Source organism: Dromiciops gliroides, chromosome 4, assembly GCF_019393635.1.
Source record: "Dromiciops gliroides isolate mDroGli1 chromosome 4, mDroGli1.pri, whole genome shotgun sequence".
Lineage (NCBI taxonomy): Eukaryota > Metazoa > Chordata > Mammalia > Microbiotheria > Microbiotheriidae > Dromiciops > Dromiciops gliroides.
This window is the reverse complement of record NC_057864.1, coordinates 8724910-8737776: the sequence shown is the minus strand read 5'-3', so window position 1 is coordinate 8737776 and position 12867 is coordinate 8724910. Positions and strand designations below refer to the sequence as shown.

Below are 12867 nucleotides of genomic sequence, written 5' to 3'. Positions count from 1 at the left end.
ACTAGGATGACTATGACAGTTGATTTTAGCCTGTCATATTTTCTTAGTTTAAATTATTATGATAAATTGGGGTTTAAAAAATATTTGTATGCTAGTTTCATTACTAAGGAATCTCTAGTGTGATTTGTAAGTGATAAGATGGAAATTTCACTGTGGTTTGAATAAGTTAAATTAATGTGTTGTGCCACAGATGAACAACAGTGGGTCAGAATGGCCCCTGCCACAATTTTCAAAAGATAATTTTATGCCATTGACAGTGATCCGCCAGTTTACAAGAGAATGGGTCTTGTGTGCTTTCTGTCTTTCTGTAGTTTTAGATGGATTTCATTCTGTGTATAACTAACAGTGTTACTTGTCAGCTTCTGTCTAATTCAGTGCATGTTTTAAGAAACGACTTCCTGGTGGCCAGCCGAAAACTCACACTTTAAGAGTTTAGACATGTTGGTGTAATAATGTGTTTGCTGAGCATGTGTCCACTCCCTGTCACGTGATTATTTCCTCTACTTCAGAATGCCGCTTACAAACACGCCACAGTTAACCTTGGCATGCTGCACTCTGGAGGGTTTTCGGCCGTGCATGCAGGGAGAAGCATGACTTTAAACTTGCAGACTAAGTCTCAGTATGAGAACCAAACCACACCAACAACTACCTCTCCAGCATGTAAGTATGGACTGGACCTCCATGGCCAGTGTCTCCAAAGCTAGTTCATGGTGTTTGTTCCTTCATGTTCTCTACTCGTAACGACATCTGTGCTTCCTGGCGCTCCTCCCACCGTCCAAAAAGCAATAGGGGTCGACATAGCCAAATGGGGCAGGCCCTGCTGCTGGACCCACTGGCTGTCAGCTCCTGGCTGACAACCTTGCTTTTTGGGTTGACCGGCTCATGTGGCTGCGTGTGTTGCTTTGAGGTATCTTTGTTTTATTTTTGAGATAGAGTTCTAGCTTTTGTTGATGATGCATTCTGAGAACAGCTAGATTCAGTTAGTTATTTTAAGACAGGGAAGGTACAACAACCTTAGAGATGATGGGCCCAGTGTGACATGGTCAGAAAACCTAGTTTCAAATTTCAGCATCTCCGCTTACCAGCAATGTAACCCTGGTCACATCAGCAAATCTCTCAGAGCCTCAGTTTCCTCATCTGTAAAGTAAGGTATTGGACTACATGACCTCTAAGATCCCTTCCGGCTGTCTCGGGGGTAGGACTCATAAGTTGCAGAGAAATATATACGGCCCAATGTTAGGAAAAACTCCGTGATAATTAGGGCTTCCCAAATGTAGAAGAAGTTATCCTTGAATGTTGGGTTCCTCCTAAACTGAGGTCTTCGGGTGGGAGCTTAAAGCTCAGTTATCAAGAACGTTTTGGAGGAAATGCCTCTTTATGCTGAGGGTAGACTCAGTGACCAACCAGAGCCTTTCCACAGGGAGATCTTGGGGATCTTTGAAAACTCTCTAATTTTCTACGCCTCAGAGGTGTCCATAGCACATTCTCTCTGCCAGAGAAAGGTAAAGAATAGAATTATCATAAGACATGCTGGGCCACGGCCCATCAGTGTCTGCTATTTCTGGCTTTTTATTAGGTGCTCCACATAGCAATTTCAACTGTACTGATGTCTTGCAGGGGACCATAAAGAATTAACTCGACATGAATCATTGTACACCTTAAAGATGTTCTGTATCTGAAGTGAGGTATGTCTAGGATATTTCAGGGCCTATTCAGGTACCTAGTAACATACATTGTGGCCCCCAAGAGGTATCTTCAAAGTTGCAATAATTTAATACCCAGAGGATCATTTAAATATTAATAGATTGGTCAGACTGTCACAGAGTCAACCCTCAGCATCTACATTATTAGAAGTAGGTGTTATATGTTGAAGGAAGGAATAGGAGGCTAAGAATGGGGAAATATATATGGAGAGAGAAGTAGAGGTACACCATCTAGCTTTGATGATCCTCCAAAAAGCCACTATTGGGAATACAACCTATGACTATTCCACAAGTTATACCTTCCTAATTAGTCTACTTCGGAGCATTAGCCTCACTGTGCATTCGCTGAATGCCCATGAGCTAAGTGCCCTGAGCAGAGCCTAGAAACCCTCTCAGGACAAGGTCATGGGAGAGTGGAAGCCAGCTTCCTATGGATAAAGCACAAAGGATTCGAAAATTCAGTCCACACTTGTGATAATCAGAGACTTTGTACTGTTTTGCAGAATGTCACCTTTTCTGAATCAAATGCTATCAATCTCTCCTTCACTGAGTTGCAAACGATATGTTCGCTAGAGTTCATGGAGCTTCCCAATATAACTTAATCTCAAATGCAAATAGTTTAACTACTGGGAAAATATTCCTAAACAAAACTAGCACAAAACTCTCAAAGAAGATCTTAAATCTTATTTGACATGTTTTCCCAAGTTCCTTCAAAAGAAGATTTAAAGTTAAGTGAGTCAATTACCTTGTGAAAAGCTATTTATGAATAAAATCAGTCGATGTTGTCCACTTGCTACTTTATTAAGACAGCACATGCATGGAATGCAAGTGAAACACTCACTCAGAATTGTGTTTCAAAAATTCCTCACTGACCTATATCAGAGAACAATGGTTTCAACTTCTGCAGAAGGAAGCTACCTTGCAGCACTGAGAGTGAAATTAATTGATAAATGTGGTTAAAATCTAACTGGATCTACACAAACACTACTTGCTAAACAATCTTTCAGCAATGCTCACATTAGTAGCAGGTTTAGTCCACGTCATAATACTGTGGGTTCCAAATGTTTCAGGGAAAATTCATAGCTATACTCTGTATAGATGTTGATCCATTTATTGTGGATTACTTGTCTTTTATGAAGAATGATTAAAAATGGCATTTAGAATAATCATCTGATTACATCTTCATGAAGGTTGTTGCCAGTGCGGGAGACCATAGAGGGAACTTTTCTCATCACTGGTGAAATGATAGCTCTGACCAAATTAGGGAATAGTTTAAAAGCTCAAATTTGAGATTTGTGATGATTTAGAGAGGAGCTAGACACAAAGCTGCCTCTGATTTGGCCATGAAAAAATTACTAAGTCAAAGAACAGTCGAACATTTCAGAGTTGGATATTTAATGTGATTCAAAGTCAGCTATCTTCATACCTTCCAGTACTTTGGTCAGCATCTGCTAGTATTCAGCGTGCTCATCCCAAATTGCATTCCAGTATTCATTGAAGTAGGTCCTATAAACCCTGTACTCCAAAATAATGCATTCTTAGCAAATTGTCCATAATTCAGAATATTCCTCCAAATCAAACTAGCCTTCTCTAAATTATTTTGAAATGAGGGGTTTTTCCCCATACCTAGAATTCAAGACTTGGGTTTTGATACATTTGACCATGCCTTCTTTCATATTTCATTTGTTTTATTCAGTTGAGAAAATAAAACTCATTTCATTTTAGACATATAGACAAAATGGTGGTATAGAGTGTTACATATAATTGCACGTGCCATCTCTTGCTGGCCCTAGGAATCTCCGCCCCCAGGTAACAATGCACAAAGGCAGCGCAGGCTTCTTAACCCGTTGGGTCTATTGGGCTGTTGTACCATTTGAAGTGCTCTTTCTCTTGCCTTTTGTATCCAGCCTTAACAGGCGGGCTCCTACATTTCAATCTAATTCTACAAGCCTGGGTCAAATGTTTGCTTTCAAAAAGTGGCCAGTCCCATTTTAGCAAATAAGCCTTGAGTAGTTAGTTCTCCCTCCTTTCATCCAGGAGCAACAACATTTTCTCTTTTGTTGGGGTTTGGTTTGGCTTTTCTTGAAAATCTACAATGAATGTGCCTCTCTTACAAAAATGAATCCACCTTTCTTGGTATTGATCAAAGATCTTTCCTTCAGAGAAATCCTTTAATTTTGGTATCCAGCAAAAGTGTCTTTAAAATATGTCCTGACTACTTTTCCTCACTGTGTGTCCTAGAAACAGAGAAGAATGTGCATCAGTCTGTTATTCTAACTGAAAAAAGGACCTGAGCAATTTATGAATCAGCAAAAGTCCTGGGTTATCTATGGGTTTGAAAATGTTCCCTCATTAATCCTTTTTCACTTGTAAGGGGGTTTTTGCATTATGTGATAATTGTCTCACCCACCTATAGGAAGCAATGTCAAGTGCAACTAAACAAAGGCAAAGTAGGAGCACAAACTAAACCCCATTAATTATAGGGAGAGAGGAAATGCCCCCCCCACAACCGTGAAGTGGAAGGATCAGAAAGGAGGGGCATTTTATTGCCGTTTATCCAGGCAATCTCCCCGCCTAGCACAAGAGAGTGTGCATTAGCCATGGTTTTACAGATGGAGACCAGAACAAAAGAATATGCCAGAAAGTCAAAGAGTGAAGTCATTACATCATCCATTGTGAGTAAGTGCTAAGAGCCTTTGTGCTATTGTAAGCTCTGCACCAAGGCATCTGGTACATGCTCTGTTTTAACTGCTTGGTTCTAATAGTCTTCTGAGTAGCTACATAGGGTATACCTAGGTGCTATTTTGTAGGCATATACACTTGCATATATGAAAGGCACTCAGTCCAGACTAAGTGAAGACTAGAAACATAAGTGGGAAGGAGTACTGATGATATCATTCTTGAATATTGGATATTATTCTAGAAGCAAAAATGTAATTGAGAAAACTCAAGCATAAATATTGGCTCTTATTCTTTCTTTCATTTCCTTTCTTTTATTAAATGTAGTTGTGGATTAAAAAATAACTTTTAGATGAGCTTATTAAAGGAGTCTATGCTTAAGATATACATATATGAAATATAGGGTAAGCATGAGTGGAGAATCTAGAATCTTTTTCATTCACCATTAAGACCCTAACTACACTGCTTCGTTAGTGTTTATAAGTGTTCATTTCACTAATGGAATAAATGTGTAAAATATATTTGAGGCAATGTGAACAGAATGTTACTTATCTGTGTATTAGAAATTATTCAGAAAGAGAACAAAAAAGAGAACCATTCATTTTTCAAATGTAAAATTATCAAATAGTCGATTATAATCCCTTTAGAAGTACATGAGGCTAGGGCAGCTAGGTGGTCCAGTGGATAGAGCACTGGTCCTGGATTCAAGAGAACCTGAGTTCAAATCCAGCCTCAGACACTTGACACTCACTGTGTGACCCTGGGCAAGTCACTTAACCCCAATTGCCTCACACACACACAAAAAAAGAAGTACGTGAGGCCAAGTAGTGGTGTAGTAGAGAGAAAGTTGCCCTTGGCAGCTCTGGAAGTCCTAGGCGCAAGAGCTGTCTAGAACATACACTAGCTATTTAGCTTCTTGGTGACCCAGACAACTCTTTAAGATTATAAATTGCACAAATGTTACTGATCTACATTGCTAGAGGGAGTTTACTAACTGGGAGTTCCCTACACAAGTTTGGGGGCTAAAGAGAAAAATAGAGAGAAAATGAGTCCAATTTTCTCTTTTCTAGGATTAAAGATAATTCAGTATATCTAAGTTGCAAGAGAGAAGGGAGACAGGGAGGAGGGATTCTCTTTCCAAGACTCTCTTCTGTGAACATCTCTCAGATTCGAGCACAGACTCTAGAATTAGTCTTGTGCATAGATGCCAGTTCTATTACTTCTGGACGTGGCTTTTAGAAATACAAACAGAACTGACTGAGAGGAAAATGGAGTGGTAGGGGTGAGATCATTATTATATTCACTGAAGAATCACCAGGTATCAACAATAATAATAAGGGCTCAGACTAGAACAAAATAATTACAAAGGACTTTAACAAAAAGAAATATTATTTATACTAACCAATTAAATAATTGGTTGTTCAATCAGTTTTATGACCTGTTTTGCCTGTTTTCAATCACATAACATTTTTATTACATTCTTGAAAACCATTTTAATCTCCTATTTGGTACTCCAATACTCCAATTTGGGACAATGTCCCAAGTTGCTACAGATTGATCAGTGTTAGTATGAACACTATCTCAATATGGTATAGGAACCTAGTGTCCTGTAGCCTGAGTTCTGGCACAATCTTACATCGTTTGTCATAGGTTAGCTGCTTAGAGTTCATGGATTCTGGTAAGAGATTTGATATATAACATAAAAGCTTTGCTTTTTACTGTTAGTAGTAAGATAATGCTTAAAAAACTAAGTTTTAAATTTGTTTTCTAAAGTATTATAGCTTTTGGTTAGTTTTGCTATGATTTTTTTTATTTTATCCACTATGAATTATCTTGAATAATTTTTCCAAAAATGTTTAGGAAACAACCCAAATTGGTGGTTTTAATTGAAATGTGTGTTCAGCACTGCCCCCAAAAGGCAGTCCTTATGCAGTCCTTAGCCAATAAATAGAATATATTAATATTTCAAATTCAGGTTAAATATTGTTCTGCAATTAAACAAAAATTGATTTTGCCATAATGATTAGGCACTCATTTCAAAAAAAAAGTATTTAAACTTCTGTTACATCAATTAAGACTGCATACCATTTTTACAATAGACCCCGTCCCAGCAAAGCAACATTCTAGACAATGGACAAGAAGATGTATCTCCCAGTGGCCAGTGGGAACCCCTATCCACTTGGGAGGCGGGATGTACCTCCGGACACAATTACTAAAAAGGTAATCTATTCAAATTGATAACAGAGACCCTGGACCCTTGTTCAATTCATTGATATGTCTGGTCTGTACTTTGTGGCTTGATAGCACTTCTGCCTTTATAATAAATATTTGCTAAATGTTACCAACCAAAGGAAGCACAATGTAGTGGAATCCTTTTAAAAAAACATATCAAAAGCCATTAATACCAAATTTTCTGTATGAATAATGAATTTTATTTATAAAGCCTCACGTCTTCACTGTGGGCAACTCAACTTGTAAATATGGCCCCATAAACCACCAAGCCCAGGTGTACACCTAGAGGTTAAAAGTAGACATGCAATCAGCCACTAGCTGTGTCGGGCTCAATTGGGTCAGTTTGTCTGAAGTGCCCACTCCAAAAGGGATGTCAGCACTGATTAGAACCAAGCATTGGCACTGGCAGAGCTCCATAGTTGTGAGTGTACACTAAGGATGTGTTGGTAGAACTTGGGTGGGTTTTTGCGTGAGAAAGGATTGATTCACACTGAAGACCATCCCCATGGAAGTGCCAGCAGACAGGTAGATTTTACAGACTTCCCACTCACTTGCCAGGAGACTGTGGAAAAGTCATATGAATAAGCGGCCAGATTCACCATAGCCAGTTTAAATTCATTATTTTATGCACTAACATCTGTTGATTGTGTTGTACGGTTGAATTGTGAGTACTGTGCCTCCAGTCAGGAGACCTCCAACCCTCTCTGTTCTTTAGCTGATCATCTGTAAGACAGGTTTCAGTATACTGTTGTCACCTGCTTACTAAGGCTAGAGTGAGGACAATTCTTTGTAAGCATTGATCATTGTCATCACAGTAGTCGTATTTAAGTTGATCCAGTTTTCTTAATATAAAAGGTAAAAATACTAGGCTTGATAGAGCTATGGTAACACTTGCAAGGAAAATAAAAAGTAGGCTTCCTTGGGCATTTCACTGGACCCATCACTTGAAATTTGCAAAATACCCATGGACCCAAGCTACTCTATCATCCAATTCTTCAAAAAGATAATGGTAAGACTGTGCCCTGCTTGGGCCAGTTATGATCAGTTTCTTTAAATATGATCATGAAAAATATTTGTCACAAATAGAGTATAAATATTATCATATTTTAAGCATTATTATAAAAGCGATTATATTATAAGATATGTATTAAATTAAATATATAATATAATAAAAGAGAAAAACAAACTATTCCACCTGGTTGACTCTGGTAGATCCAGTGGTTTTACCCTTGGAAAACCTGCCTGCCTCCCTTAATCTTTTAAAGAATTCATGTCTTAAAAGAATATGAGGTCTATTTGTATTCATACTTTCTATCTGTAAAATGTACGCTTTTTCCCAAAGCAGGAGAGAGAGGCTTCAAAAAGTGTTTGATCTATTCAGAATGAAAACACCACAGAAAGACAATGTCTACTCTTTTATCTTTTATCATTTAAATTATAATTTTCAAATGTGTTCAGTCTTCCATTGGCCATTTTCTAAGTTTGCTATCAAATATAAATAGTAATGCAGAAGACGTAACTATGGAGGGATGAGAATTCTTTCCAAACCCAATGTCACCTCACAGTATGTTTTATGGCTTTTAAAAAGTTCACCCTAAAAATCAGATTCTCAGCTTAAAATCTATTAATATCTTGTGTTTAATATATTTATATTTAATTCATTTTTATTATTGCTTTATTAAAAATCTATAACCTAAATTTGGTTTGTAATTTAGTTGGTTGTTCTTAGAAATGGTAAAACTGAGGCCCAGATTGTTTGTCCCAAAGTCATCATTAAAGATGGAACCAAGATTAGATCCCTTTCAAATTGATCTGGAGCCACTCTTTCCTTTCTAATAAGGTTTTTTTTCTAAATAACTGAGAGTAGTGATACCGAGAGGTTTAAAATGCTATGGAATCAGGGCAGCTAGATGGCGCAGTGATAAAGCACCGGCCCTGGATTCAGGAGGAACTGACTTCAAATCCGGTCTCAGACACTTTAACACTTACTAGCTGTGTGACCCTGGGCAAGTCACTTAACCTCATTGCCCCAGCAAAAAAAAAAACAAAAAAGCTATGGAATATTAGAGAAGTCTCTTCTTTGAGCCTCCTTTTACTTCTCTGTAAAAGGAGAGGTTGAACTAGATGTCCTTAGGGAGCTGCCATTCACTTTAAAATCCATAATCTTGTTGAATCATCCACCGCCCCATGTCCATGCATGGTATACCCTAAAGCTCTGTCTTTTGGTCCTCTTCTTTCTCTGTATGCTTATTAATCATCATCCCTTATAGGAGCTAGTAGTGCCACGGTGCCCAGAGTCCCGAGCCTAGTGTCAGGAAGACATGAGTTCAAACCCAACCTCAGACCACTTGCTAGCTGTATGACCCTAGGCAAGTCATTTGACCTCTGTCTACCTCAGTTTCCTCATTCTGTAAAATGGAGGTTATAATAACACCTCTCTTGCAGGGTTGTTAAAGGATCAATATTTGTAGTCTGCTTGGCACAGAGCCTGGCACATAAGTGCAATTTGCTTATTTACTTTCCTTCACATCTCTGGGCAGATGACCCCCAGATCTAAGTCCTCATCTCTTTCCTAAGGCTACCTTGCCTCCTATGACCCAATCACCTGATGGACAGCTTTACCGGATTCCCATAGGATTCTCAAACTCACCACTTACAAAACAGAAAGCATTATCTTCACCTCTCAATCAAACCTCTTTCTAATATCCTGGTTTCTCTTAAGGATACAATTATCCTTCCAGTCAGCAGGCTAACAGCATTAGAGTCATCCTAACTCTTCTCTCACTTCAACTCCTATTAATCATTCGCCAAGCCTTATTGATTCTACCAACACAGCACCTCTTGCACCCATCCCCTTTGGCCCCATTGCTGTTGCTACCAGCCTACTGTATTTACGGACCCTTTGTCACCTTTTGCCTTGACAACATTAGGCAATTAGGCAAGAGCTTGATGGTTTTCTTGCTTTAACATCTCTCTCTGCAATCTATCTTCTGCATAGCTGCCAAAGTACATTTCTGATATTTTAAAAATAATGATACTCCCCTTCTAGAGATGTTTCAGTGACTCCCTATTTGTATTTTATCTCAAGGATAAAATAAAAAATCCTTTTCTGATCACTTAAACCCTTCACTGTCTGCCTCCAACTTCTCTTTCCAGACAATTTCCCATTATTTCTTCTCATATCCTCTACATTCCCACCAAAGTGATCTACTTGCTGTTCTACTTACAAGACATTTCAGCTCCAGCCTCATATATTCTCTCTCTTGGCCTTTGCCTTTTGGAATACCTAGTTCCTTTTAATACCTAGTTCATGTCACTTCCTACATGAAGCCTTCCCTGAACTACCAAGCATTAGATAAAATGACTTTATATTCATTCCTTATGTGATTTTTATTTGCTTACCTGTGTACATGCTGTCTTCTACCCACCCAGTAGAATGGAAGTTCTTTGGAGAGAGGAATCATTTCCTATTTGTCTTTGTATCTCCATGACCTAGCTCAGTGCTTGACACATAATAGGGCCCACATGAATACTTGTCCAGTGGAAGGAATGTTGTGAGTCTGAAGAGTCTATAACGCCTGCTTTCTTACTAAAAAAAAGTGAGTAAGTTATTGGTGGATTGCTTTGGGCCTGCATAATGGCATCATTATAAACTTAGAATCCAGTTCCTTTCCCTACTGCATGTCAATCCAACAAATCCATTGCAAGTCACATCCTTAGCAGCAACTTCTAGGTGTGACTTTGCCCTGGGTTTGTCTGTCAGATTGTTGAAGCACGGGCCCGGGGGTCATTGATTCAGCCGCGCATTTATTCAGTGATGTAGCAGAATCAGTAACTCCAACCCTGTCATGGAGTTGTTGTCTTTTTAAAGCTCTGTCGTATGCCCATAATCCATAGGGACCATGATGGACACCTTTTAAAATAGCTATCAGCCATAGTTTTCTAATATGTACAAAGACCATGCTTTGAAAATACCCCATTGATACAACATCACATTAAGTGCAGGATGCACATAGATGTTTTTAAGTTGGTGCAATTTATTTATTGAACATTTATCAATAATCTTATATATGTATGGCCCTGTGGAAGGTGCTAGAACTACCAAAAAGAAAACAGCTCCTGTCTTCAAGGACTTCACAATCTACAAATACTTAAGGGAAGATTAAAATGAGCGATGTCAGAGAGACTTGAAGATTCTTAAAATATCTAATCTATTCATTTTATTGAATGGAGCTTAGTGGAAATTAACAAATGTTTCCATTGTTCAGTGTAAACTCAACCAGCACATGATACATGTCACTGCCATTCAAGCTCTACTCCGTGCCATCTGACCAGTTTCACGTTATATGCAGCAATCTCACCATCTGCCAAGACCCACCCCACAGTTCTCTGCTTATTGACTGTTCTAGAAATAACCACCAAGGCAATTCTGCCATTGTTCCTGCAAAGGGTCTGCCAATGGGGCCTTGTGAATCAGCTGGCCACCACTGTGACTCCCCAGAAATCCCTTCCCTAGACACCATTCATGTACATGTGTTGTTTGTCCATTTTAGAATATAAGCTCCCTGAGGACAGGGAGCATGGCATTTTTGTGCCCTGTCACATACATCATGACTGCCTAATACTTTTTATCACTTAAAAAATAAAATAATATTCCATTATTATTTATTCAAGGCTATAAGAATATTTTAATAATATCAATGGTTTTTAAACATTAGAAAATATAACTCGAGATCCATTTTTTAAAGTATAACAAAGACTTATAGACTATATAACTATGGCACTCACAACTACAGGTCATGGATACTATCTTCAAGAATAGAGTTGGTGCTGAGCAGGACACTAAGTAACATCATAAATAATGAAATTTACTGTGTCTTCAGAGATAAGAAATTATTAATTAGCTATATGGTAGTTTTATTCCAAAACAATTGTCTGAAGTCTGAACCTTGAACTTGTCTGAGCAAGTTACAGCAAAAATATTAACACCGAAATTAGAAGGATGAGAAAAGAAATGGAATGCAATTAAAACTACTCTAACTTGGCCTATTTAACACACTTATTGCTCCTCCTCTCTCCCTCCTCCCCCCCAAAAAAGAAAACAGATAAAGGAATGGATAATGATGCGGCCATCATTTCCTAAGAAGTTTAACCAATGTAAAGTCATCACCATAAGGAGACCAGAAAATCAGGAGCCTGCCTCAGCCAGCAGACACTTGTTTCTTGCCAAGAGAGGGGGACTCCATTTGCACAATCTGATTAATCTGATGGTCATTGGCCCTTCATGAATAGCACCTGGTATAAGGGAAAATGAGTTTGGATAAAGTCTTTTTTAAGTGAGATCTTCCTAAGGACGACTAAGGGAAAAGACAACCAAGAGACTCAAATTTTCTTGTTGTCTAGTCTTTTCGGTTGTATCTACTCTTTGTGATCCATTTGGGGAATTCTTGGCAGAGATCCTGGGTAGTGGTTGGCCATTTCCTTCTCCAGTCTCATTTTTACAGATGATGAACTGAGGGAAACCGAGTGAAGTGACTTGCCCAGGCTCACACAGTTAGTCAGTGTCTGAGGCTGGATTTTGAACTCATGAAGTCTTCTTGACCCTCTTCATTGCAGCAGCACCCAGCTGCCCCAGACTCAGAATGAGAAAGACCTTTCAAACCTTTCCATAACAAGCTATTGTTTTCACTAGTGACAGCTGAGATGTCGTGTCATATGTGGACATCCCAGGTCCCAAGGTGATGCCTAAAGAATTGACACTTAAGGAAAACAGAGATGGGAAGAGTAGCTGGTCTAGCCCAAATATTGCTAGAACATTTATGTACAAAAAATAGGAGATCATTCTTGTTGAAAAAAATACCAATGATTAATTCCAGATGAGACATAAAACAGGGAGTAGGTTTCCCACCAAAGATGTTTGGACACAGTCATGAATAGTGCCAGTGCAGAGTCCAAACTGGAGTGTGATTTCCTGTGGACAGTGAGGCCCTCAAGATAATAATAACCCTAAATAATAGCAGCTCACATCCATATGATACTTCAAGATTTGCAAACACTTTACCTATGTCATCTAATTTGAGCCTTTCAACAACAACCCTTGAGACAGGCATGGCAGGTATTATTATCTTTCTTTTACAGCTGAGGAAACAGCCACAGAGAAATTAAGTGACCTTGTTTGTAACCCACACAGGGATTAGATTTGAAGATAGGTCTTCCTTGCTTAAAATATAGTGTCTATACACTTTGACCATCT

General features: G+C 38.6%; 1 protein-coding gene across 1 annotated transcript in view; it reads left to right on the top strand.

The window, feature by feature from the left end:
- Positions 1-12867, top strand: part of LRRC7 (leucine rich repeat containing 7) — a 574557-nt gene that overhangs the window by 506448 nt on the left and 55242 nt on the right. The window contains 2 exon segments of the mRNA XM_044002921.1: positions 6482-6547; positions 6549-6602. Coding sequence (XP_043858856.1) covers positions 6482-6547; positions 6549-6602 — 120 coding nt within the window.